General features: G+C 34.0%; 3 protein-coding genes and 1 pseudogene across 4 annotated transcripts; 1 reads left to right on the plus strand and 3 right to left on the minus strand.

The window, feature by feature from the left end:
• Nucleotides 1-441: 441 nt before the first annotated feature.
• Nucleotides 442-1,813, plus strand: LOC124841879 (putative WRKY transcription factor 51). Its single transcript, XM_047318258.2, has 3 exons — nucleotides 442-787; nucleotides 940-1,081; nucleotides 1,544-1,813. Exons 1-3 carry the CDS (start codon nucleotides 562-564, stop codon nucleotides 1,665-1,667), a joined length of 492 nt encoding a protein of 163 aa, XP_047174214.1. The 5' UTR covers nucleotides 442-561; the 3' UTR covers nucleotides 1,668-1,813.
• Nucleotides 1,814-4,401: 2,588 nt separating this feature from the next.
• LOC124841955 (protein PLASTID MOVEMENT IMPAIRED 1-RELATED 2) lies at nucleotides 4,402-8,482 on the minus strand. Of its 2 annotated transcripts, XM_047318343.2 has the most exons (3): nucleotides 8,358-8,482; nucleotides 5,809-8,066; nucleotides 4,402-5,713 (listed from the first exon to the last, which is right to left on the minus strand). In XM_047318343.2, exons 2-3 carry the CDS (start codon nucleotides 7,995-7,997, stop codon nucleotides 4,657-4,659), a joined length of 3,246 nt encoding a protein of 1,081 aa, XP_047174299.2. In that variant the 5' UTR covers nucleotides 7,998-8,066; nucleotides 8,358-8,482; the 3' UTR covers nucleotides 4,402-4,656. The 2 variants fall into 2 exon arrangements, with proteins under 2 accessions (XP_047174299.2, XP_087955817.1); XM_088099691.1 differs by lacking the exon at nucleotides 8,358-8,482 and having other exon boundaries at nucleotides 5,809-8,331.
• Nucleotides 8,483-15,526: 7,044 nt separating this feature from the next.
• On the minus strand, nucleotides 15,527-18,232 carry LOC124841946 (L-type lectin-domain containing receptor kinase IX.1 pseudogene; annotated as a pseudogene).
• Nucleotides 18,233-22,497: 4,265 nt separating this feature from the next.
• LOC124841937 (L-type lectin-domain containing receptor kinase IX.1-like) lies at nucleotides 22,498-25,055 on the minus strand. Its single transcript, XM_047318319.2, has 2 exons — nucleotides 23,623-25,055; nucleotides 22,498-23,329 (listed from the first exon to the last, which is right to left on the minus strand). The coding sequence occupies exons 1-2, from the start codon at nucleotides 24,966-24,968 to the stop codon at nucleotides 22,678-22,680; spliced, it is 1,998 nt and encodes a 665-aa protein (XP_047174275.1). The 5' UTR covers nucleotides 24,969-25,055; the 3' UTR covers nucleotides 22,498-22,677.
• Nucleotides 25,056-26,252: the final 1,197 nt, after the last annotated feature.

A 26,252-nucleotide genomic window follows, 5' to 3' on the forward strand; every position in this document is an offset into this window, starting at 1 on the left:
AACAAGATTTATATTCATTTTATATTCTGGAAATTCGTCGTTATATATATATATATATATATATATATATATATATATATATATATATATATAAAGAAAAGAAAGGTCAAAAACATGAAGAACATACGTAACAGTGATGAAGTCAGTTTTGTAGTGGCTGTGATGAAAGTAGCGTCTTGTGGTTCGAAGAAACTTGCACAAGACCATACGAAAACACAATCACTTTTGACTTGGACTTGTACTGTTAAGCGTTAATTGGTCTAACAATCAATCAACATTAGCATCTCTTGAAAGTCTTCCCCAAGTCATCCCAAGGTGTACCCCACTAATGCTTTGTCTTCTATTGATCTCTATTCTTAGATATTCTTTTTCATCCACATCAATTGGTTTGTGCCATTGTTTTTTCTACTGCTTCTCATTACCCTTGAAACTTCCTAGATTTCTTGCTCCTAGGAAGCTACCATGAAGCAGCCTTTCAAATAAAACCATCACTGTGGCGTGTCTTTATATATTGTCTCCGCCGTGATCCTTTCTTTTCATATCATTCAGTGTTGTGCCAAAATGACAGACAACAATCCAAAACCACCACCTGATACACCTGACAGTGATGATTTCTGCAACCAGTGGCCTTTTGAGCTCTCTGAGTACATGCAATTCGATGATAACCAATGGATGCATGACGATATTCCGTCTTTTTCTTCTGAGAATGTCTCCAACCAGGTTCATCAACCCAGTAATGTACGTGAGTTTGAAGGAGACGAAAGCTACTTTGAAGGGTCTTCTAGCAGTAAGCATATATAAACATATGTAGTAGTTCCTCATGAGACGAAAGTGTGCTTTGTTTTGTATACCTTGAGTATGTTTATTTAGCCATTTTTAAATATTAGTCTCCCTTTTGCTTATAGTTATTGACTGATGTGAACATGTGTGCAATTTTAGGAGAAACTGGTGGACGTGAGAATCGGCAAGTTGTTAGAGAGAGATTTGCATTCAAAACAATTTCAGAGATTGAAGTGCTAGACGATGGATACAGATGGAGGAAGTACGGAAAGAAAATGGTGAAGAACAATCCCAATCCAAGGTATGTATATATATGCTTATGATAGAATATGTTAACCTTAAACATTTTTCTACTAGTGTTCATAATATATATAAATAGTTAATTATCATGCTGCTAAATAAACGTAAACAACTGATGAAATAGATTAACGAAACCGATGAGGGAAAAGATAAGCACATAAAATCACATACGTACTTGCATATAAGAGCTATAATTAGCATGTTTGGTTATGCTTCTATACCAAGTTTTATCATCTTGAAGCTACAGCTTCTGCATCATTCTAAGATTTTGACGTGAAAATTGAAGGGTAGGTGCATTCAGAAAGGTTTCTCACACGCACTCTAATGAACAAATATAGGTTGCAATACTACATAAAACATCAATAAGGAAGATGAAGATACAAATTTCTCAGGAAATATTTTGTTTTCATTTTTTATGTTTTTACTTTATAGCATACTTATCATTAAAAGTGTTTGATCACAGGAATTACTATAGATGTTCAGTGGATGGATGCTCTGTGAAGAAGAGAGTGGAGAGAGATAAGGATGACCCTAGGTGTGTAATAACAACCTACGAAGGAAACCACACTCATCCAAGTTCTTCCTAGGTTGAATATGAATAAGTTTTGGCACTGTATAGAAGTTTTGTTGGCCACAGCTACTACTACTTTCTTATTAATGCTTGCTTGCCAAGTTTTGTCATGTGCATACATGTTTAATTTCACCTTATATATCGTTTACATGTTTGATTTCATGTTCTATAATATAATTAACTATGAATTTTAAATTGATTTTGAATTTAAGCCAGTTTTAAGTAGCTTTCTGTGCTGAATAACAATCTGCACTTTTAGAATGAAAACATCAAACACAAAGCTCGTCACTTCCATGAGTTCATTTAAAATCTATTTTTTTCAAATGATCGTTCAAACACACAACACTGTTGGTAATAGCTCAACCTGGCAGATTAATCGACCTTCTGAGGATCTTATAATATACGTTTCTGTTGTTATCTATACAGAAATTTCTGACAGGTGCTATGTTGTCTCATCAAGATTAATTCAGGTAAGATTAATGAAAATGAAAAAAAAGAGAGTAAGATGGATCAGTGTCTTTCAATTAAACGATAACAATGAACGTGAGAGGATTAACAATAAGAGTGTGTAAAGAGCTTGTAGCGGTAGGAAGACTCATCTGACTTGTCGTTTATTAAGAAGTCTATCGAACTTTGGTTTCATTCTATCAACGGTTCAGCAGCAGAAATTCACGGTACACTGCGGACAAATCCAATTGCGAGTGGAAAACATAGAATTTCTTATCGTAACTAAACACAAGTCGATAAATACAATAAATAAAACGTGTGATTCATCTGAAAATGACATTTTCCCTTATGTAGTAAGTTTAAGTTTAACTCAAATGATTAAATAAAGTGTGGTTTGTCTCATCTTTAAGTTTGAACATGGAAATTTAGGAGCTCTCGATATCAAATCTCAACTAAAATAAACTTTTATGGTTTTGACACCATTTTAAGACACTGAGTTCAAGTTTAACTCAAAAAATTTATATTATAATTTGATTTTATCTTTTATATGATATATGATCATCAACCCATCTTTCATATTAAAATAATTTAGAATGCTCGATAAAGAGTAATACAATAAACTCATTTAAATTACTATATAATATTAAGGTATGCCTAACTCAAAGTAACAGAAATCTCATCTTACTAAGTGAATTTGGTCAGTTAGATTTAAAAACCTACTACCTTCCTATAAATTTATAGTTACAGTAAGAGTCTATTTTAGTAAGAGTCTATCTTAGTCAAGATTTGAACTTATTTTAATTTTCTTGTTTGAAGAAAGGAACATTTAATGTTATAATTGTGTACAAGAGATTTACGGCAATTAAAAATAATATCAATTTACAATAAATATATATATATATATATATATATATATATATATATATATATATATATATATATATATATATATAATATAATATAATATGAGTTTGTAAGAGAAAACAAATTTTATATTATTAAACTAATTTTATAAAATTGAATTAAGCTTAAACACATTATCCTAATATACACTAAAAGATTATCTACCCAAGACCTAATACATACTAAAATGTTCTCAAACATTTCTTTACTTTGTGTTAAAAGCGGTTTATGTATAATTCAATCGTAGAAAATTTGCCTGCAAAGCAAATTTTGTATTTTAAAATTATATATCATAATTTAATTATATAATTATAGGTAATTCTATACTAATGAACACAATACATCTAAACAAATCTTTTACAAAAGTTATTGTAAAATAAAATTTACACTTATATATATATATATATATATATATATATATATATATATATATATATATATATATATATATATATATATATATAATATTTCTCCATACAAACTCTTATTGTTAACAAGACATGAGACTGTAAAAAACATCATAAATGAAGAACTTATCAAGCATTTAAGGCTTATGCTTATCCTCCTACTTAATTAGTATAGCATCATATCAGTTTTTGCCCCCTTTAGTATCCTAATAAGGCCATTTTAAGAATTAGCACCCCTCCCCTACCTTACAGATTAGAAAAGAATGCTCAAAATCCTTAGTAGGCCCAAATTAAGAAGTTTCTTTGTTCGAGACAGGCCACTTAAACAACTGAAGTGGAAAAGGTTAATGCCCTCTTACCTTCTTGATCAGTCATGGAATAGGGAAAAATTATAATGGTATAACTTTATAACAAAGGAAAAACGTGAGTAAAATGAATAGCCTGATAGAGAGAAAGATTGAATTATGAAAAAGTTTGCAGAAAGTATATCCTCCAATCAGGTAAAGTCTATTGGGATAGGCCATCATATCAGGTCGGTGAGTCAAACTTGTTTCCACTCACGGAGGGTCATGTAAGTAGATTTTCCATTCAATTTTCAAAGAACAAAATTTGTGATAAATTAAGGTTGATTAAATTTCTTAGAGAATACTAATAGTAAAAGAAAATAAGATGAAATGAATTAAGTTTCTCGTACAAGATAAAAATAACATGCAATAGTTAAAATGAGTTGAGAAATTTTCTATAATTTGTGTATTACTTTTTTATCCAGTGTCTTTTCTAATAATAATTGTTCAGAAACTTATTCAAATAGTTACTACAACCTAATCAGCTTCTGGAATACCATGTTCCCGACATACCCACCCGAGTGATTTTGCAGTCACCTTAATACCTGCTCATATGTTTTTATGGTCATGACTTAACTGGCAATTGTGGTTAAGAATTTGTTTTAAGGAACAAGTTCACCATGACAATTGAAAAGTGAAGGCACAATAATTTATACGTAAACTCAGTTACGTTTTATTAATTGCAAATAGTTTTAGCAGTTGCGTGGTGCAAACAAAACAGCCAAACTGTGTACAGTGTTTAATTTTGTGTATACATCACCAAGGGTGATTGGAGGAAGAAAGAATTAAAAATTTGTGCATGCTGACTGGTATAACTTCCTTGACAGTGTACTATAATAACTATATAGATTGAGAAATTTAAAAAAAATTTAATAAAATTGCACGTAAAAAATGATCTGACAGTTCAACTTGGGAAGATGATATCAGGGTTCCGGATGTGTACATTTTCAGCAAGCAGCTCTTTACTATTATTAACACAAGAAATGCTCCAGAGCGTGTCCTCATCCAGCAACTTCTTGGTACACAGCGGAGATGACAAAACAATTGCTTTTGATGTTGAAGTTGAATGTTTGACAGTACTAGCCATGCCACTGGCAAGCAACCACCGGATCCCAGACTGTTGCTGAGTTACAGTACCCCAATGTTGCTTGCTTCCGGATTTGGTAAGGACACCTGAAAGATGAATCTCTCTGATTTTGAATCCAAATCGAGGTGATTCATTTTCGGTATTTGAATCTTCAAAAAACTTGCCACTTATTTCATCTAGTAAGGTCTCATTCTCCATTCCCTTTTCTTTTCTTTCCAGAAAATTGCTGTCATCTTGCTGCATTACATGTATGTTAACCCTTTCCACCTGAGTCAAAACCAGCATTGGAGCACCAACTGGTTCATAATTTCGTAGAGGATTCCTAAGCTGGATCATATAAGCCACCGTTAGGTGGTTCCCCAAGAGTCCATGCTTTCTGCCAAATGTTTTTACCTGGTCCATGGCATTTTTCAACCCTCGATCATGCAGTAACTCTGTGATTTTAGAATGGTGTACTTGTAAGATCTTCAAAATTTGTTCTGAATTCTGATCTCCTTCAATAATGCCAGAATCCAATCTCAACCATTGATCTAATGTTACTGACAGACCCATCAATCCATGATCATCATGACCAATTTCTCCACCATCTTCTAGTTGCATTTTATCACCTCTTTCTGATGTGGGAAACCATTTCCAGTTGGCTCTTCTGCTACCGATGAAAGGCGTCTTTGCATGTTGGGGATGCATATAAGATGGTGCCTCCTCGTACAACATGCCAGACTGCACTCTCAACCCTTCTATCAAAAGGGATTCAATCTTATCAACAGTCATAGGAGCTATTGCTTCTAGAGATACAATGTCCAAGCTCATGCCTTCATCTGTCAAATAGTTACAATGAAATTCATCAAAGGAATCGTGCTGCCATGTCCTCTGCCTGAAACAGAATTAAGAAAGGAGATCTTTAGAAAAATTCAAATACTTCAAACTAAAGAGTTTTTCACTAGTAATGTGACAAACACAGTTGCTTACCTTCCAGGAGTCCCTTTGTTGGTTATGGCTTCCCACGAAATATGCTCAATGGATTTTCCAGTGATATCTTGCAAAGGCAACAATTTATAGATATGATGACACAGCTCTTCAACTCCATCAGATGCCACATGCTGCAGTATATCCAGTATATCATTACCCATTTCTGCAGGTAGAACAACAGGATTAGAAGCCTGAGTGATGAGGTTACCACAATTCTTAGCATTTTTGAAAAGGGAAGGACTCATGGACCTTAAGAAGCCTCCACCCATAATTTGAACAAATGAACCAAGTCCCTGTCCAATTGAAGGTAACGTGCATGATTCTTCATTGGGTAGTTCAATTGGACTTCCAAACCCACCAGAACAAGTTCCCGGAGAATTTTCAAAGTCCCTCTCATTTAAACCCCAGAGTTGCATCAATGAATCTGTCTCCAGGTCTTCCAAAATTTTGGCCTTTCTTCTCTGCATTAACAACTGATTCTCCCTGGCATGCTCCTCTTCAGCAGCTTGAATAAATAAAGACAAATCAGAATCCACAGTACAATCATCGTAGCTATGTCCAAGCGTCTCTGTCTTCAATTCCTCTTCGTCTGCATTGAAATCAAAAGTGAAGTTACCTGAAGCTAGAGCCTCCTTTTCAAACTGTATTAAAAGCTTCTCTCTGGGAGAATGTGGATCCCCGTCACGACTTGAGCCAAATGAACCACTCTCTATGGCCAGCATGTTCAAGAAATCATTTGCAATAGATTCGGTGATAGAATCCAAGCTACTTGATTTTTTTGCCATTCTATGTGATTTATAATTTGATTTAACATTAGGGTAGTGCTCTTGGACAAGAAACTCTGATGTCTCAGGAAGTATATCTACATCCTTGATGCAAGTTAAACTGAGACACGAACTACTGCATTTATGTTTGCTGTCACCTGCCACAGTTCCATTTACACAACTAGCGTATATGTCATCCATTGAATCAAAACTTGTGTTCTTGTCAACAGATATGTCATCATCCTTAATAATATCATCTACATTAATGATTTCAACTGTTGACAAATCAACTGTTTGATTTCCTGCCTGATCAGTTTTCAAGGGATCCCCTTCCAATGTTTCTACTTGTTCTATAATGGAAAATTCAGTGTCATCAGCTTCAAAATTTGATTCTTGAGGTGACTTTGATTCTAGGACATGAGATTTAAGTGGTTCAAAATGTTCCGAGTCTGCCTGTACTGAATCATGGATGTTCTCCTCATCAAGTTTTTGATAAAGGAAACTGATTGATTTGGAAAGACTTGAGCCAGAATTCATCAATGCTTCCCGGGATAAAATCGCATCATCAGAATGAAAAGGGCCTGGACCAAAATTCATACTTGTGCTGCTTGGCCTGCCTGGCTTCATATTAATAAGGTTGAGAACATTCAAATTATCACCACCAAATTGCGTTAACTCATCCTTCACTATTTGATAGCTGAAACTAACATTTAGGCTAGCTCCCACAGCTTTTCCTGCCAACCTAAAACTTGTGCTCCATTTCCCTGAACTTCTATCACCCCCTAACTCTGCCAAAGTCAGAGGTAAAAGTCTAGTGAGATCCACCTGATGGCTCCCTATTTCATGTTCTGGTGCCCCCACAATGAAGGCATAGATCAAGAACCGCTTAGACTCATACTTGAGAGAATGACCAGAGACAGCGCGGCTAACATAAACAGAACATCCATGACTCATAGTTTCATTGAACTCCACAACACCCTGGATAACCCTTGAGGGGCGAGTCTGCAAAATGTTGTTCTTTCTTTTCCAAACCACACACAGCCTAATGCTATCAAAACTCAAAGGCAGACCCTCAATTGAGTGAACATGAAGGTTAAAGCAACATTTGATCTTTTGATCACCAATATGGGTCAAAGCTTTCAAGGGCTTCTTCCAATTCCACGCGGAAGACAGCTTCTTGTCCTTTGACAACAGATCATCCTTCAGAAATCCCGGGGTTAAGGAAACTTGAGATTTCGACAACCGGGTTTTTCCCGCAGATTTGGATCGATTATGAACAGAGGAAAAGGAAGGCCTAGAAGGAGCATAGAGGGCTTTGCTTATTTCTTGAATGTCTTGCAGTAGGAGATGACCATTATTCCAATTAAGGTCTCCATCATCAACATTAGCATCTTGGTTTCCACACTCAAACATAGATTTCATCATTATGCTGGCATTACAATTGAACAGCAGTAAAACCAAGCAATTCTGAACATTGCATCATATCTCTTATCTCTAACAAAGCAGATAAAATAAAAACATAAGCTCGTTAGTGAGAAAGGAAAGAAAAAAACATCACAGGTAAAAAGGGAGAACAAAAAACATCATCCTATTCATCTTCATACAGCTCCTTTCAAAAGTTAAGTTCTTCAACAAGTAGATTAAAATACAGAAAACAAGAATTTTGAAGAAACCCCAATTGCTATTCCGTAAAATAGCTTACAAAGATCACATGATTGGAAGATGGGCTTCCAAGCAAAGAAGAAAAGCATAGGGAAAAAAGCACTTGGAAAGGAAAAGACTCACATGTAAAGAGAATACAGAGGCGTTGCAGTGAAGAAGATTGTGTGTCTTCGAATGCGGGCTTTGTCTGTAATCAGAGGAAAATGAAGGTGAAAACGTAGTTAATGAAAGGAGAAATATGATTTGACTTGTCGTTAGTTTAGTTTCGCTTGTTTCATATCTACCAGCTCAGCCGGTGGGGTAGGTGAACATTTTCATATTCTATTCCAAAATGACTGCTATATATTAAGGTTTTTTTACATATATATTAAGAAAAAATAAAACAATATTTTATTTGAATAATTTTTATATATAATTTCATAATTTTAGTAAAAATATATTTTATATCTTACAAATACAAGTAGTCATTACATTCTAAATTTTCATTATTAAATTAGTTATCCTTACCTTTTCCTTTTTAGGTTTACTTTTTTATCTCGTTGTTTACTATTTTATCACTACTGTATACTTTATTGTTCATATTCTTTTATTGTTTTAGAAAGACTTAATTACCTACTTAGTCTCCATGTTCGGAGGTAATTTGCTGTTTAGTACCCGGTTTTAAAAATGTAGGCATTTGATACCTATGTTTTGAAATTTGTATCAATTGAATCCTACCCACTTAACGCAGTTATAAATCTAACGTTTTTCTGACTGTGTATGTGATTTGTGGACGAGCGGTTGTGGACGAGCGTCCTCTTAGTTCGTTGAACGAGCCTCCTCTTCTGCCTGGGCGTTGGCTTCGCTGGACGAGCGTCGTCTTCTGCCTGACTGGGCGTTCGCTTCGTTGGACGAGCGTCCTCTTCTGCCTGACTAGGCGTTCGCTTCGCTGGACGAGCGTCCTCTTCTGCCTGACTGGGCGTTCGCTCCGCTGGACGAGCGTCCTCTTCTGCCTGACTGGGTGTTCGCTTCGCTGGACGAGCGTCCACTGAACGTACTTGCGTCCACAGGGCGAGCGTTATCAATTGCTCGTCCACAAACGCTCATCCACAAATCACATACAAAGTCAGAAAAACGTTAGATTTATAACGGCGTTAAGTGGGTAGGATTCAATTGATACAAATTTCAAAACATAGGTATCAAATGCCTACATTTTTAAAACCGGGTACTAAACAGCAAATTACCTCCGAACATGGGGACTAAGTAGGTAATTAAGCCTTTTAGAAAGTATTTATTTGACTTTTTATATATCAATTTCTATCTTTGAATAATTTAATATAATTAATTTGATACGACGGTATGAAAAAACAGTAAATACATAGAGAATTCTTTTATTAGACTTTATGAGTGGTAAAATAAGTTGACCTATCCTCATTGCTTCACCAAAAAGACGTATATAAGGAACAATATATAACAAAAAAAAAACAAAAACAAAAAAGTGGGTTTGAAGTTAACTGGTTAAATTTTTAAAAGTTAGCTTTATATTTAATAAATATATACTAGCAAATTAAATATTTATATAAATTTTTTGAATAATAAATAATTTAAAATTAAATAAACATTAATGATATACTTATATAACATATATAATATGAAAGTAAATAATATTTTTTCTTTAAAAGATATGTTAGTGGTTTTGACTTCTTCTCAACTTTTTTTTTTCTTAAAACAACACAAATCTAACTATCTTTTTCTTAAAATAAAAATAAAAATAAAAAAACGAATTCGTTACTAAAATCATCAGCCCACCTTAAAAATAATCGATCCAACTTGTGTACTATCTTTATCAACTTTCTTATTCATGATAATATGATTTCTATCATTCTCTTTCTCTGTTTTGTCAAATGACATTTACTTTCTCTTATTTTTTAACACTAGCACTCAATCATTCGATATGTCTCTTTCTATTTAACTCTCTCATTCCATATAAATATTTACATATAATACTCCACATTAGATAGAAAATATATAACTTTAGCGTAAAATTCTAAAGGTTATTGTTCATTATTATGAATACATATAAGAATAATTTTATTTGGTTTTATCTCAAAAAATACACATGTTAATGAATATATGAAAAATGCAAAACATAAGACACAAATAGCACGGGTACCGGTCAACATTTTAATAACACATCTAAAAATACATTTCAAAATTGAAAAACAAAATCGTTCTATTTAAATAAATCATTTTTAAAAGAGTGATGTTAACTTAAAAAATGGACACCGTTAGAATCTCTAACTTCTCTCATTTCAAATACTCTCTTTTCTTTCTCTCTTAAAATAACTTCATTTTTTATTCTATAAACCCTTGTCGAAACCCACCATTCAAAACTCTTGTGTTCAATTGAGGTGAAATTAATGTGGAAGAGAAATTGCGATCTGTGAGATTTTTTATGTTCGTTTGTGTTGAGTTATGTAGACAAAAATGTAGAGATTTGCGAGATAAACATAAACGATCTCGTTATATTACGATGCAGTGATTTATATGTAAATGTTATATCTATCCTCAGTTATATCTAAAATACCAAGAGAATATTTGGATACCATGTTTTTGCGTCGGAATGGTAACAATGTTTGACACTGTTATTTCACGAGCATGATAAGAAGATGAAGATGAATAGTTGATGCACCGGAATGGTAACAATGTTTGACACTATTATTTCACGAGCACGATAAGAAGATGAAGATGAACCGTTGAAGAATCTTTCTAGATCGGTTTCAACTTTGGTTTATTTGGTTCCACCAAAGGGTATTCGGTTCCAACTCGTAGAAGATGTAGAAGTGAAGACTGTATTTGGTTTCGTATGGATCGATTTGATTCCATCATGTTTTGTATTGTAGCATATTCGATTCCAGTTATTGGAATTTAGTTCCATGGCCTTGAGAATTGCTTCAACACCTCATATTTAGTTACGAGGGTGGGTGTAACCGAATACCCTACTTCATACTTGAAAAGTTGCTCCTTTGAGCCTTTCACCACAAACTTCTATATTCTAGTTAAAACGATAACCATTCTTCCCAAAGAAATGCATGCCCCAGAGAAAAGATAAGAACAACTGTGGATTGAAACGGTGTGAATTGAGATGCTGGAATTGAAAATGAAAAATGCAGAAATTGAGAATTGAAGGGGGGAAGAGTTAGAAGACAAACCTTGATGGAAGAAGGAAGCAGGAGGCGAGAGGGAGCGTGCATGATCAATAGTTTTGAGGACGATCTCCACCTCCTTCTTTGAGTCTTGTTCCTCCATGCGCATATCTGAATCAAACCACGTACCACTCTACCATCATCAATGCCAATTAATTAAAATATGTTTTTGAATCAAATTCAATTTAATTCCATTAAAGCTAATTTAGACCCATTAATTAAATAGTTCTAAAAGAGATTCATAAATAATTATTCTAGCCAAAATTATTTGTTAATATTAATTTTGTACTCTTTATAAACATTTTTACAATTAAATATATCATTAACAATTATCATTCTATATTACTTTAATAACTAGGGTCATTGTGGTAATATTCAATTTTTATCAATTAAACAATTTTTTCATCGGTCACATCAATCAAATCCTACACTAATTCTCACAAATTTTACTTTCAAAATCACTTTCACTTACCTCCAAATCCACTCAAATAAACAATCATTAGTTCACCCTCAAATCTTCTCAAATTCATCCACCCACTCTCCTCCAAATCCTTCCTCCAAAATAAACACACCCTAAGTTCTCATTTTGATTGTACTCTCATCTCACCTTTCTCATCCACCCAAATCTCTTCTCCGTCTCTTCCTATCAGCCTATTCTCTCGCTCTCTCTGGGTGGTAAGATTGAAATGTCATTTCCTCTTCGTGTTGAATCTCTATCTATTGCTCATTGCATGGAGTTCTTGATTTCTCTAGTCGTGGTCTTTTTCGATCTCTTTATTCGTGGTCTTTTTTCATCTTCATTTTTGCCGATTTCGATTTTTATTGTGGATATTGTTTTTGTTGCTGATTATTTTTTTTTTCGATTTTACACATTATTGTTTTCGTTTTTATTCATATTTTGTCAATATTATGTTAATTTTCAGTTCTAATTTTGTGATTCATACATACATGTATAATTCTTTAAGATTTAAAGAAAATATTTTCAAATAACTTCAGTTAGTTTTTTTTTTCACTCATTCACACAATTAATACATGGATAATATAATATTTCATTATTGTCCGAAACATTAATCATTGCAAATTCTTGTGCGTGTAAAATTTATTCAACTCCAATCCATGTTGTACATATAAACCAAAATCAGCCCTACCACTAAACCACAACATAAACAATTAAGCACATGATTTTGATTGTTTACACCTCAATTAAAAATAAATGGAATCCTGATCCCAATTTCATGCTCTCATGTAGAGAGATTGAGTTCGAAAGTGTTGAATATAATGAAAACTATGTATGAGATTAATCTCCCTTATATTGAACTTACATATATGGTTCTTTATTTATAATAGAAGAAATATGTGTTAAGCTCAAAATACAGATAAGAAATAATAACAAACTAACTAAAAATAGAGATAAAGATAATATATATAACACTCTTCTCAAGCTAGTACGTACAGAACGTATGTACCAAAATTCTTGCAAATATAATCCATAAAGAATTAGTGAAAATATTTGTTTCTGCACTTGAATGACACCAAATTGTTAATCATTTGTGAAGACGACAGAGAAGACAAATACCAACCCAGAAGAATTCCCCTAAGCAATAAATCTGGGAGGTTGCTCCATGTAAATCTCTTCTAGCAAATCGTCATTGAAGAATGCATTGTTGACATCCATGAGATAAAGAAGTCATTGTTGAAGAAGCACCATGACTATAAATAAACTAACAAAACTCATCTTTGCCACGGGAGAAAAAACATATATGGACAAGTCAAACGCAATGATGACAAAAGGGAGGTCAGAAGAGACAACTGCGGAAGAAGCCATGGATGAATAAGAGAGAGAAACCTTAAAAATCCAAGATTATTCAACCAAGACACCTGAAAAAGGAAAAAGAGCAACCTCGATGCTCTACACTAAATAACTACTTGAAAGAAGACGGGATGTGAGACACATGACAAACCTAAAAGAGGAAAAAGAACAACCTCGATGCTCTGAATTGTTGTCTAAGAGGAGACGAGACGTGTCACCACACATGATGAAAAAGAGAGCAAATCCACAATTTCAAAAGGCACTGAGAGTGCCTAGGAGATCTGATGACAACATTGTTGATGGCACAGTGGTCGCCTGGTTGAGATGATAAAAAATATGTGATTGTTCAATCGAAATTGAAACTACGATAGTGGTAGCGGTAGATGATCGCGGTAGACGATGCCGCCTAGCGGTGGGTGTAGTGGCAGAGGAAATAAGAAAATTTTCCTCAAAAGAACCTTAGACTTTAGATACCATGTTGAATATAATGAAAACCATGTATGAGATTAATCTTCCTTGTGTTGAATATACAAATAGAGTCATATATTTATTATAGAAGAAATATGTGCTAAGCCCAAAATACAATAGAAATAATAATAAATTAATTAAATATAAAGATAAAGAAAAGATAAAGATAATATATCTAACATAAAGAAACAAAAGTTAGTGAGGTAAAGCTAAGTGTTGTGATTTATTTACCTTCTTTTATTTGACACATGTGAGGGTAGCAGTGGTGACAACTTCATGTACAATCTTTTCCTACCAAACAAGTTATCCTATGTTTATTCTCAACATAACTATTTAATGATGCTAACAAGTTAAAATTCATAAGACTTCAAGAGATGAATATATCTTTGGATACTTCACATTGAGAATCTAATATATTCATATTCTTTAGGAAGATGAATATATACAGTTTCTCAACAAAAATAAATTCCAAATCAGCAGTTGAATATATATGGTTGTGTCGGTGCCAGAGACGTCGTGCAACAACAAGTAACGACATGGATATGAGCTCATTGAGGTTGGAACTGAGTGACATCTTGTTTTCCTAGGTGATTAAGAATGGAGGGAGGAAGAAATTATTCACATGTGGGAGAAAATGGAGTCTGTTTTAAGATGAGATGAAGAAGAAGAACCCATTGTTAAGGGAGAAAGTTACAATCTATGGGTGGCACCGTGAATGTAAATGAATTGGGAAAGTTAAAAAATAAATTTAAGTTTGTTGGGAAACTGAACTGTTGATAGGGAGAGCCTAGACTCCACATACATTAGTTTTTGATGATGAATGGTTTAAAATGATTAAGAAATGATTTCATCCTTGCACAACAAAATGGCATAATAAGTGTTTAAATCATTAACATGTTAGTGCTAGATGTATTAATCATAAAATGATTAGTGAAATAGGCCTAAACAGATTGAATATCTAGGATTCTGGTAGAAATAATTGATTACATTAATGATATAATCCATTAGATTAAATCAACACACTTAAAATGCAAAATAAGGAAAAATACTCTGTTATAATAGATTACATTAGTTACATAATCGATTAAAATTATGCAAAGTATGTTGTTATCAAACTCTTTTTCTCTTAGATTTAAACCTCCAAAAACATATTCACCATACCATATGGTGCTAGTATTCAATAGTAGAATGTTGTACATCAGTTTATTCTTTCAATCAAGAATGAAGTTTATCAATTTGAAGATATCAAATAATAAAGATCATAAAGTCATTATCAATTTCACTACACCAAATATGAGGTCAAATGTACCATAATGAAATCAACTTGATAACCTACTGAACTAGATACTAACATATTTAAAATTTCTAGTGGTCTGAAGTAAAAACAATTGCTATTCATAGACCAATTCAATCATACATTCAAATGTGCACATTAGAATCAATTAATATCAACCAAAACAGTTTTCAAACATTTAAAATACCAATCACATAACTATGTCGCTTCTACAGCAGTGGTTGTCGCTATTCGGTGGAGAGGTGGATCTGCTACTGTGCAGGTGCGCTGTGAATCGGTGGATCCTGGTCACGGTGATGGAGTTTCTGGTGTCTGATGATGAGAGGTCGAGGATAATCTGTGCAGTCTATTATGGTGTTTGATGGAGTTTCGGAAATTTTTTAATTTAAAGAGAATAGTAAAAGAATAGATAAAATTGTAAAGATGAATGTAAAGATGGAGATAAGAATTAGATAAAAATTTCATATACGTAACTATAAAAATATAGATGAGATAGTCAAATTTAAAAAGTCACCATAAAACATAAAACGGTAGAAGAGAAAAACAAAATTGTTTCTTCATGTTTTAATTTTGCATTTAGATTTTGTACACTTTGTAAATTTACAACAAAAGTTTTATTATATGAGCATTTGAATTTACAACTTGCTCCTCTGAACTAACTCTTCTCGATGACATTCTCCTTAGGAGGAGTGATTCTTGAGTATCTGAAAATTTGAAATGGGAGGATTTATGCTTTTCTGGATGACGATTCAAAGGGATCCGGTTGCCCATTATTAGAGAATTTTGCAGAAAACATCGGCAAGGGCACTGCTTGTTTAAGAACATTTATAACCTGTTCTGAGGTTGGCCTTTCCTTGTGATCTTGAAGGGTACACCATATTCCTACATTGAGCAAGCATTTCATTTCATATATGTCAAAATCCATCTTCAATTCCTCATCAGCAGCATTCAAAATATTCCCATCCACATAATGTTTCCATACCCATTTCGCCAAAGGCACATGATTATCTTCGCCATCCTGGTAAGTCCTCCTTCCACATGCTATCTCCAAAGCCAAAACCCCAAAACTGTACATGTCTGATTCTTTGCTAAGCCTCCCTTCGTTTATATATTCTGGAGCTAGGTACCCATATGTCCCCACCACCTTTGTCCTCTGAGTCCTCAATCTTGGATCCACCAACCTTGCTATCCCAAAGTCACTAATCTTTGTGTTGAAATCTGTGTCCAACAAAACATTAGCTGATTTTATGTCCCTATGAAGAACACTCTGCTCCGCGTCTTCATGAAGATAGCGAAGTGCTCTAGCCACACCTAATGCTATCTTGTATCTCACATCCCATGTCAAACTTCTTCTGTTGCCAAACAGATGATTGTCAAGGCTTCCATTACTCATGTACTCAAAAACCAGTAATAACTCTTCTTTCTCTTGGCACCACCCCATGAATTGCACAAGGTTTCTATGTATAAGACGACTTATAATGTTCACCTCGTTTCTAAATATTCTCTCAGAATCTTCGACATCAGAAAAAATCCTTTTCACAGCAACCACGCGCCCTGAATCTCCCAGAAACCCTTTGTAAACTTGTCCAGAGCCTCCTTCTCCCAGCCTTCTATCATCTGCAAACCCGTTCGTGGCTGCAACTATTTCCTCATAACCAAACCTTCTAGGCATGACATCTCTATCTAAACCAAAACCATCCTCTGTTCTTCTCCTTTTGATAATCAACCAAGAAATACTAATAACCACAAGCACAAAAACAACAGAACAAATTACTGTAATAACTACTATCTTGACCTGAACCTTGCATTTGGTTGCGATGTCACCTTCCACTCCATGCGTAGAATTAAGATCTAGGTTTGAACTGAACTCCCAGGTATGGATCACGTTTTTCTCAGTGGACGATCCAGTTGAACCCGAAAACCCAACATTGACCCACTCCGGCAAGACTTCCCACAGGTCGATCTTGTACGAAAGATAACCGCTAGGAGTAGAAGAAGATTTAGTTCCATCGAAGGACCACGAAACAGCCAGGAGTTGGGAAGAAGCATTGTAAGTTATCAAAGCATGCACCATCTTCCCTAAGTTGTTTTCAATATCAAACTTGCTATAATTGAGAGATGCCACAGAGTTATTGTTGATCCCTACGTGTTGCACTGGTGGGTCTAACTCGTTTAAATAAGTGTCAAATTCGACAGCAATGATGTTACTTTGGGTGGCATCGTATAGGCCGAGAAGGGAGCCATTAGAAGTGGCGGTCGGAATCTGGTATAAAAGGGGTGCCAAGAAGAAGGCAAAGCCATCACCGTATTTGGCTACTGTTGCGTCGATAGTGAATGAAAAACGAGTTGAAAAGTCAGTGGCAAGTCCATCAGAAGAGTTTTTTAGGCGTAAAGGTTGGCCATAAATGACTCTTCCCTTTCCATTCTCGATGATTGGGTTGAGCACAACAGATCCGTCCTCAACCTTGGCCACGCCGGCGTATCCAACGATGCTTGCATTTTTAGTGTCGTTAAAGTTAGCTATGGTGAAGGAAAGTGGTTGAGCCAAGTTTATTGGAAGGATACAGAGGATGAGGAACAGAAGAAAAGCTTTCGAGTGGTGGAAATTTTCAATGGTTGGCAACATGGTTTATTACCACTGAGTCTAAGCTTGAGATAATGGCAAGACATAACATTGGATAGTTTATATGCCCGTACCATAAATTATAATAGCATGATTTACGAATCCCTCAACGAAGACTTTTTATTATCATCTTAATGTGACAGGATCAAAAATTTAATTAGTGGCGTTGCTTGAAGTTATTCAGAAAAAAAAATTGCAGGTGTTGTTGCAGTGAAATCAAGAATAATATTATCCTAATCATGGAACTTTCTTCTTGACAATATATGATATTATATTACTGATCACTCAGTTTCATAGATGCTCTTGCAGGCATGACCGTGTATGTTTTTCTTTCTCTCACTCTTAAAATCATGTGCATCCATAGCTCATTCATTATGTCAGATTTTTTGTTTTTTAATTTTATTTGCAGGGCTGTCACAGATCTGTAGTTAGTTAGAGAAGAAAGAACAATAAGGTAAAGAAGGAAAGGGAAGATAGGATATTTGGATGCTTTGAGATCTTGAGAATTGAAGAGCAAGTTTTTTCTTTTCTCTTTTTGATTAATTTGAACTGGACAGCATTATGTTTTTGATAATGAAATGCAGATGAAGGAAAACAAAGAAATGATGTGTGTATCTGTTGGCGTAACTGATATGGAATTAACATTCAGGAGTTGCGTGGGCTAATAGTATAGAAGTTCTTGTCAAATGTCTATGCTCATAATTGCTTGCTTTAAATATTGTATTTCTCAGAACATGGCTTGCCTGGCGTTTACTAATCCTTAGACAAATATAATGTAAAAAAAACGCCAAGGAAGGGAGCAACTTGTTTGTATCCATACATACATAATAACATATGAGAAAGGATACTATACAACTAACCACATCATGATGTCATCCATTTTTTTAAGTCTCTTGATTTAGGTATTTTTAATTAAGCATATATTAAATTTGTTTTATTTATAGAGTATTCAAAAAATTTATATTTTACAATTAAATATTTTCTGTTCAATTTTTTTTATTAATTGAGTCTTTTATTTACTTTTATTACGTGTTATATAAGATTAACTTATTAATATAAAATAATAAAATTATATTAAAAGTAAAATGATAAATAAATTTTATTGTTTTTATTACAAACATGTTAGATTGTTAGATTATTATACTTTTTAATATTTTTGATATCATCGTTTAATACGACTAATAAAAAATCCCGTAACCATTATTATTTTTATATTATTATAAAATTTCATATCTATTAACAATATTAGCAAATATAACGACGAATATATATATATATATATATATATATATATATATATATATATATATATATATATATATATATATACCCAACAATCAACTAAAAATTAATATAACATTTTTAAATAATTAATAAATTAATTTTTTTAATAGAAATACTTAAATTTATTATAGTTTATGTAGCATATCATTCAAATAGTATAAAACACTATTAAAAAAATATCCCAAAATTAATAAACTAGAACAAATATCTATATAAAATATGCGTAATTATCCAAAATAACTATATTTCAACCTCATGTACATGACTCTAATCAAGACTATTTATTTAACTACAAAGGAATCTTTACAATTTCAACTCAAAATGAAATTTTAATTAAACAAAGACAAACTATACATTTATACCCTCGTCGCTCGGTGTTAAATTCTGTGTTGTACTTATATCTCATATCTCTCTGTTCACACCCATCACGTAATCATTCAAATTCATACAATAAGAGCATACAACAAAAAACATAGAAAGGGTAAGTTAATGTTAAAAGAATTAAAAATGAAGTTTCATAAAACATTATATATTACATTTAATTTACAATCAAGCAAATATCCTAAGCATATCATTGAGCTAGACTTGACCATCCGAATATAAGTATGAATGTCGAATTATAGCGAGTCATGCACTTGTGGTGGTCTCTACTACTCTACAAAGTCATTGCCAAATGGGTTTCACCCAACCACACTCACAAGGTTAGTCTGTTATATGTTCTAGGTTCTTAAATTTTTTCCAACAACAAAAATTTTTTACCTCAAAAATCAGACTTGCTAAAGAACAGGTGAGGATAAGACTCTCTCACAACTCCCTCTAACTTCCACGTAGAGTCACATGTTCAGCTATCCTAGACAACCTTGACTAAATTGATGGTCTTTCCTCTAAGTTGCTTTGTTTGTCTCTCCACTATTCTAACAGGTTGCACCTCCACAAATAAGTCTTCTCTAACTTGCACATCTTCTACTTCTAGCACATGAGAAAGATCAAACACATACTTTCTAATTTGTGAGACCTGAAACACAAGATAGAGATTGGACAGTTAAGGAGGCATAGTTATCTCATAAGCTACTGGTTCAACACGTCGTAGGATCTGATATGGACCAACAAACCTAGGAGACAACTTCCTAGATCAAATAGATTTTCCTACACCGGTGGTAGGAGTGACTCACAAGAAGACATGATCTCCAACTGTAAACTCCAATGCTCTCCTTCTCTTATTAGCATAATTTTTTTATTAATTTGAACACCAATAAACGTCGATCATCTCTGACCCACTCACATCTAATTGGTGCAGAAATGCAATTAAATGTATTTTTGGTTTAGAACTTTAATGACTCGACATAGTTAGACATATGTTGTTTGATTGACAGATGTTTAAAAGCCTTTAAACGTTGGATCCATTGATTACTAACGTCTAAAAGCCTAACATATGATGTCAAATAGAACTTAGCCGACGTCTAAGTGATTTATGACATTTCTTTATTAGGTAACCAATGTCTAATTGCTGATTTTATTTACAACAATGTCACCAGACATTTTTTACGTTGGCTGCTTGACAGTCTGACATTGAATGGTATACGTTGAAGGGACATTTTACACTAGTGATACTAGTTAGTAGTCGGCTCTTAAGGTATAAATCTTCTCTCACTCGGTAGCAAAGTAATCTCTCAACGTTCAAGGTGCTCAACTAACACAATTGAACACTTTATTGTAAAATATGTGTACCTTTTTGTCTTTCCACCCCTTATGTCAACCCTTGGATCTCTTATATCTAAGGGGCATGGGGTCATAACTCTTCAACTTCTCAACGTTGTTTCGATGCCTATACTACTTATAAACCATTCATCTCTACATCAAATCAAGCATGCCACTTCATCATTACAACCTCTTTGTCTTTATGTTTCTCGAGATTGGAGGCTACTATACTCATAAGGTCAGGTAACTAAAGAAATACAATTTTTTTTGCACACAACGACAATGGATTCTGACACCGTGACAACAACATCAAGATTCGAGTATATACATATCGAGTCTGGAAGACTAGTATACCACATGTGTCCGAGTACATTTCGACCACCCATGCCTAGATGTACTTGACCCTTATGGTATAAAAACATACCATGACGGCATGGTCAACCCCAAGGCAACCTTTATTGCAAACATTGACTACATCATTAGCAAAATTGATTAACTAAATACTAATCTGGGTAATTATCCACATGAACTAGGTCAGACCCATCAAAGTAAAAATTCCATAAATAATAATATAAATAGCATAGTTTACGAGATAATTGATTATATTTTTCATTAACATTTACTACTTGCTAATGCACATGACTGACTTGAACGTCAGAGGTGTCTTCTATAAACACAATCCTAAGCTAAGAGGCTTTGAGCGAGTGTTTGTTGGAGTCTTTAAAGGATATATTTAGTCCTATAACAACAATTTCAAATTTATTATTCTTTTTTCCATGAATCAATTTACAATGTAACATATCTTTGAATAAGTTTAGCTTATGTTAATAGACATTTTAGTGCAAGTGAATAAATGTTTCTTTCCAAGTTTTATATTTTATGATTAAAAGTTTAGACCTAGTGACTTTAATTCTATCATTAAAACCAAACAAAGGTTTTAGTTTCTATAAGTTGAAAATTGTTTAATTTTGTATATGAAATAAGATTCTCTGTACGGAAAAATCAATTAGTTTTAATTTTTTTTCTTAAAGTCTTTAATCATCTTCCTACCAATATTTTTTTTTTTTAAATTGTAAAGTATTTTTTCCCACTCTTCATATATTCCTTAGTTATTATGGCTCTAATACTCCAGGAATATTTTTGAGTGATTTATTTTTTATCCATTTCCTCGTCGTTAGTCATGTGATATTCTAAGTAAAAATAGGGTTTAATAGCCAATTTAGTCCCCACTTTGATTGAAAAATCTCAATTTAGTCCCTCGTTATAAAAGTGTTTTACATTAGTCCTAACTTTTAAAATAGTGGGTCAGATTGGTCCCTTTCGTTAAATATAAGTTAACGAAATTAATGGATGATGATGTGACACAGCTTAAAGCTGATGTGTTAGATTGGTCCCTCGTTAGCTTTAAGTTGTGTCACATCATCATCCATTAATTTTGTTAACTTATATTTAACAGAAAGGACCAATCTGACCCACTATTTTAAAAGTTAGGACTAATTCAAAACACTTTTATAACGAGGGACTAAATTGAGATTTTTCAACCAAAGTGAGGACTAAATTGGCTATTAAACCTAAAAATAGCATATCATCGATTGTGATATGCAATTTGTTGTAGGTATAGAATATTTGGAGTGCAAAGTGAGAGAAAAAAAAATTAATAGAGAAAAATATATAACAATAGGTTATAGATAAAGAGTATCTAAATTTAAAAATGTATTAAAATTTCTCAATTCTTAACGAAAAACAATCCTCTGTGTAAACTCTGTCCTTTAAAGAAAAAGAACAAAATAAGATATCAATTCTAATTGAGTTAATCAATTAGTATAAGTCTTAAGAACAACGTGAGACAAACTTTCAAAATGAAATTATCTTCAACCCATTTACATGTATATAACAGATCATTAATCACGAACAAACTTTATTTAAAGGAAATTATCTTACACAGCTAATTGCTTATATTTGACAGCCATTTAACAACTTCTCACAAAAGTAAAAGAAATCACAAAACGAAACGAAAATCTGCATGAAAAAGTACACAACTTAATTCCTTCCGACATGAATTCAAAGGTTGCGTTACCAAATTAACGTCCAACACTTATAAAGCTGTCGGTGAAAGGTAGTGTCTGAACGGACTGAAAATTAGGTTGTTCTGAATATTTAACTAGAGAAGGAGGAAGACGGTCATGCATATCAAGTGGAAGCTCTGGCAATGGTGCTTCTAACTCAAGAACTTTTATCACTTGTGCAGCCTTTGGCCTTTCCTTGTCGTTAGGGTTAGTACACCACAATCCCACAATGATCAAGCTTCTCATTTCATCCACATTAAACTCTTTGTTCAGTCTCTCATCAACAACATCCATCACATTCCCTTTCACATACTCTTGCCACACCCAGTTCATCAGAGGCACATGAAACTCTCCATCATGGTAAGTCCTCCTTCCACATGCGATCTCAAGAGCCACAACCCCAAAACTGTAAATGTCTGATTCCTTGCTAGCCTTACGTCCGTTGATGTATTCTGGGGCAAGGTACCCGAAAGTCCCCACCACCCCTGTCATTTGAGTCCTCAACCCTGGATCCACAAACTTTGCCATTCCAAAATCTCCAAGCTTGGTGCTAAAATCTGTGTCCAACAACACATTTGCTGACTTAATATCCCTGTGAAGAACACACTGCTCCGCATCTTCATGAAGATAACGAACTGCTGAAGCCACTCCTAATGCTACCTTGTACCTGTCGGGAGAATTGGGATTAAACGAGAGAAAGAAGCATGTACTTGTAATGCAAGAAAATCAATGCTTGTTTGCCTATGTTTATTTAATTATATATTTTCTTATTTTCATGTTCATAACAAAAGATGGAGAATTTATTCTTTTAAGTGGTGTCAGATGTGATGCAAAACACACATGGTAATTATTTGAAATGTTCCAAACAGGTAATATATTTTAGCTTGAAATATATTATATTCCGAACAGCAAGGTAATAAAATATATTGAAGAAAATAGCATCTATGTTATCGAACTCACCTAACATCCCAGGTCAAAGGTTTTTTGTCCCCAAAGAGATGAGTGTCGAGGCTTCCATTAGGCATGTACTCAAAAAGCAACAGAAACTCACCTTGCTCGTGGCACCACCCTACGAACTGCACCAAGTTTCTGTGTATAAGACGGCTTATGACCCTAACCTCATTGATGAAAACTCTCTCTGAATTTGCAAACTTAGCGAAAATCCTTTTCACCGCAACAACCCTCCCCAAATCACTCAGAACCCCTTTGAAAACCTGTCCCGAAGCTCCTCGTCCAAGCTTTCTATCATCTGCGAATCCGTTGGTGGCTGCAAGTAGTTCTCTGTAATCAAATCTTCTTGGTATAGTTGCTCTATCCAAATCAAACTTAACCAAGTTGGCTCCACCTTCACCATCATTACTCTTATCAACCTTATCCCTTCTTTTCTTCCTCATCATTGCCCAGACTGCAACACTCACAACCACGGCCACCAAGACCGCCGAAGAAGTCGCCACAGCAATCACCCAAACGTTTCGTTTTCCGTTCCCGCCACCGGAGGAATTATCCGAAGCATCCGAATTCAACGTTGAACTAAAGTCCCAGGTGTAAATAACATTGTGTTCGGTGAATTCGCCTGTTGAAGCGGAGAACCCCACATCCACCCACTCTGGTAGAATTTCCATGAGGTCAATCGTGTAAGAAAGTGAAGAATTGGAGTGTGACGTTGCTGTTCCGTTGAAGGACCAAGCCACAAAGAGGGTCTTGCTGGAAGAAGTGTAGGTTATCAAAACGTTACATTTCTTTCCCAGGTTTTTGTCAATGTCAAATTTGGCAGAAGTCACGGAGACGAGAGAGTTATCGTCTATGCCAACGTGCTGCATGGGAGGGTCAATGGTGCCATTGAAAGTGTCAAATTCAACCGCGAGGACGTGGTTGTGGCGAATAAAGGTGTTGGAGGTGGTGTTGAAAAGGGCAAAAGTGCCACCACCTGAGTTGGGAGGAATCGGGTAGCCATGAGGGGCGATGTAGAAGGCGAAACCGTCGGCATAGGTGCCGTTTTTGGCTCTGTCAATGGAGAAAGTGAAGTGTGTGGTGAAGTCTGTGAGAACATTCGATGCTTGATCCCACAGGTGCAGAGGTTTTGCGTACAAGGCTCTTCCAACGCGGAAAAGATAGTCCACAATGTTGAGTTCTACGCTGCCGTTGCTGGCTTTGCCATCACCTATGTATGCCATGTTTTGTGCACTCTCAGGGTCGTTGAAGTTTGTTATGTTGAAATTTAGTGATTCTACAGTTTTAAGAAAGGGAGGACGAAGAAGCAGCAGAAGAACAAAAGTTGTCACCATCTCTAGCAACCTCATTCTCATTCTCAGTGGCTGTTCTTTTTCTCCCCTATATTATATCAATTTTGAAAGACAAGGGGAAGAACAGCTGTAGCTGGAATTGATGAATGGAGCTTCTTGTTTAAAGATATATATAGATAGATACAAAGTACCACATGATTAACAATTTCTCCCTTTCAATCAACTTCTTTTGTTTCTTCTGCATTCGTAAGATTAAAACTCGACCATAAATAAAATATCCAAATTCAACCAGAGCAGTGTATGCATTACATGTTGTAATAACTTCGTCGTTAATTTTTTTTTATCATTTTTTTTACCGTTATCCTACGTTAACAATTTCTTTTAATAACTATACTTCATTAGTTTATTGGTTTGGATATTTGAAACGAACGAAAAACTATCATGTTTGTAAAAAAGTATAAAAAAAAAAAGTTATTAACATATTTTTATTTTTTGTTGTCTTGAAATGTCTATTGAATAATATTGAATATATTCTTTTAAAATATAACATGTCTTATTTCTACTTAGACAAGTCAGACAAAAACAAAAAGGGACAATTTGCTTAATTGGAAAGATTGTATCAGTCATCTAAACAATCCTGGTATAAGTGTTTTGCAATTGGTTTGGTTTGAAAAGGTATTGGTTCACTTCTACGTCATTTAGTTTATGGCATGTTCTTCGTCAACGTATGCTTATTGATGAGAGTCTACTTATGTGTTGTCGTTCTGATTTGTAGTTTATGAGACAATATATGCATTGAAAACTTCAAGGTTTTGAATATTTGGAATTGGTTTAATAATGTTGTTGTATTGGAAGGTAAGTGGCCGTTGATATCCATTACATTTTGGCAACTGGAAAAGTGTTTAGAATTTTAGCTTATTGTTACGTGATATTAGTATTCATGCTTGCATATTTTATGATCCCGTAGTGTAAGATCTAATAGTAAATCTAGTTTTTGAATCAGCTTAATGCCACGACTAAATAGTATTTCAATCATTGGGTGTAGTATAAGGTTAATTAAAAGTTTTAGGTGTAGTATAAGGTTAATTTAGTTAAAAATTCAAGTTTTCAAATGAAGATGAGCAGATAAATTTGAAGAAAAAGTAAGAAAGTTGTCGTTTTGAAATTACAAATTTTTTTGTGATTTCTTAAAGAAAAGCGTGAGTGCTCATGTTTTGGCCATATATGATTTGATGTTATCTTATACCAAATTTCCTTTGGTCAAGTTTTTCTAGAAGTTGGAATGGCTTATCTAACTATAAATGTTTTTCTTGATTTTTATGATAATGAATGTTCTTATGTAATGTT

The sequence above is a fragment of the Vigna umbellata genome, chromosome 1, assembly GCF_029865625.1.
Source record: "Vigna umbellata cultivar VRB3 chromosome 1, Vumbellata_1.0, whole genome shotgun sequence".
Taxonomy (NCBI): Eukaryota; Viridiplantae; Streptophyta; class Magnoliopsida; order Fabales; family Fabaceae; genus Vigna; species Vigna umbellata.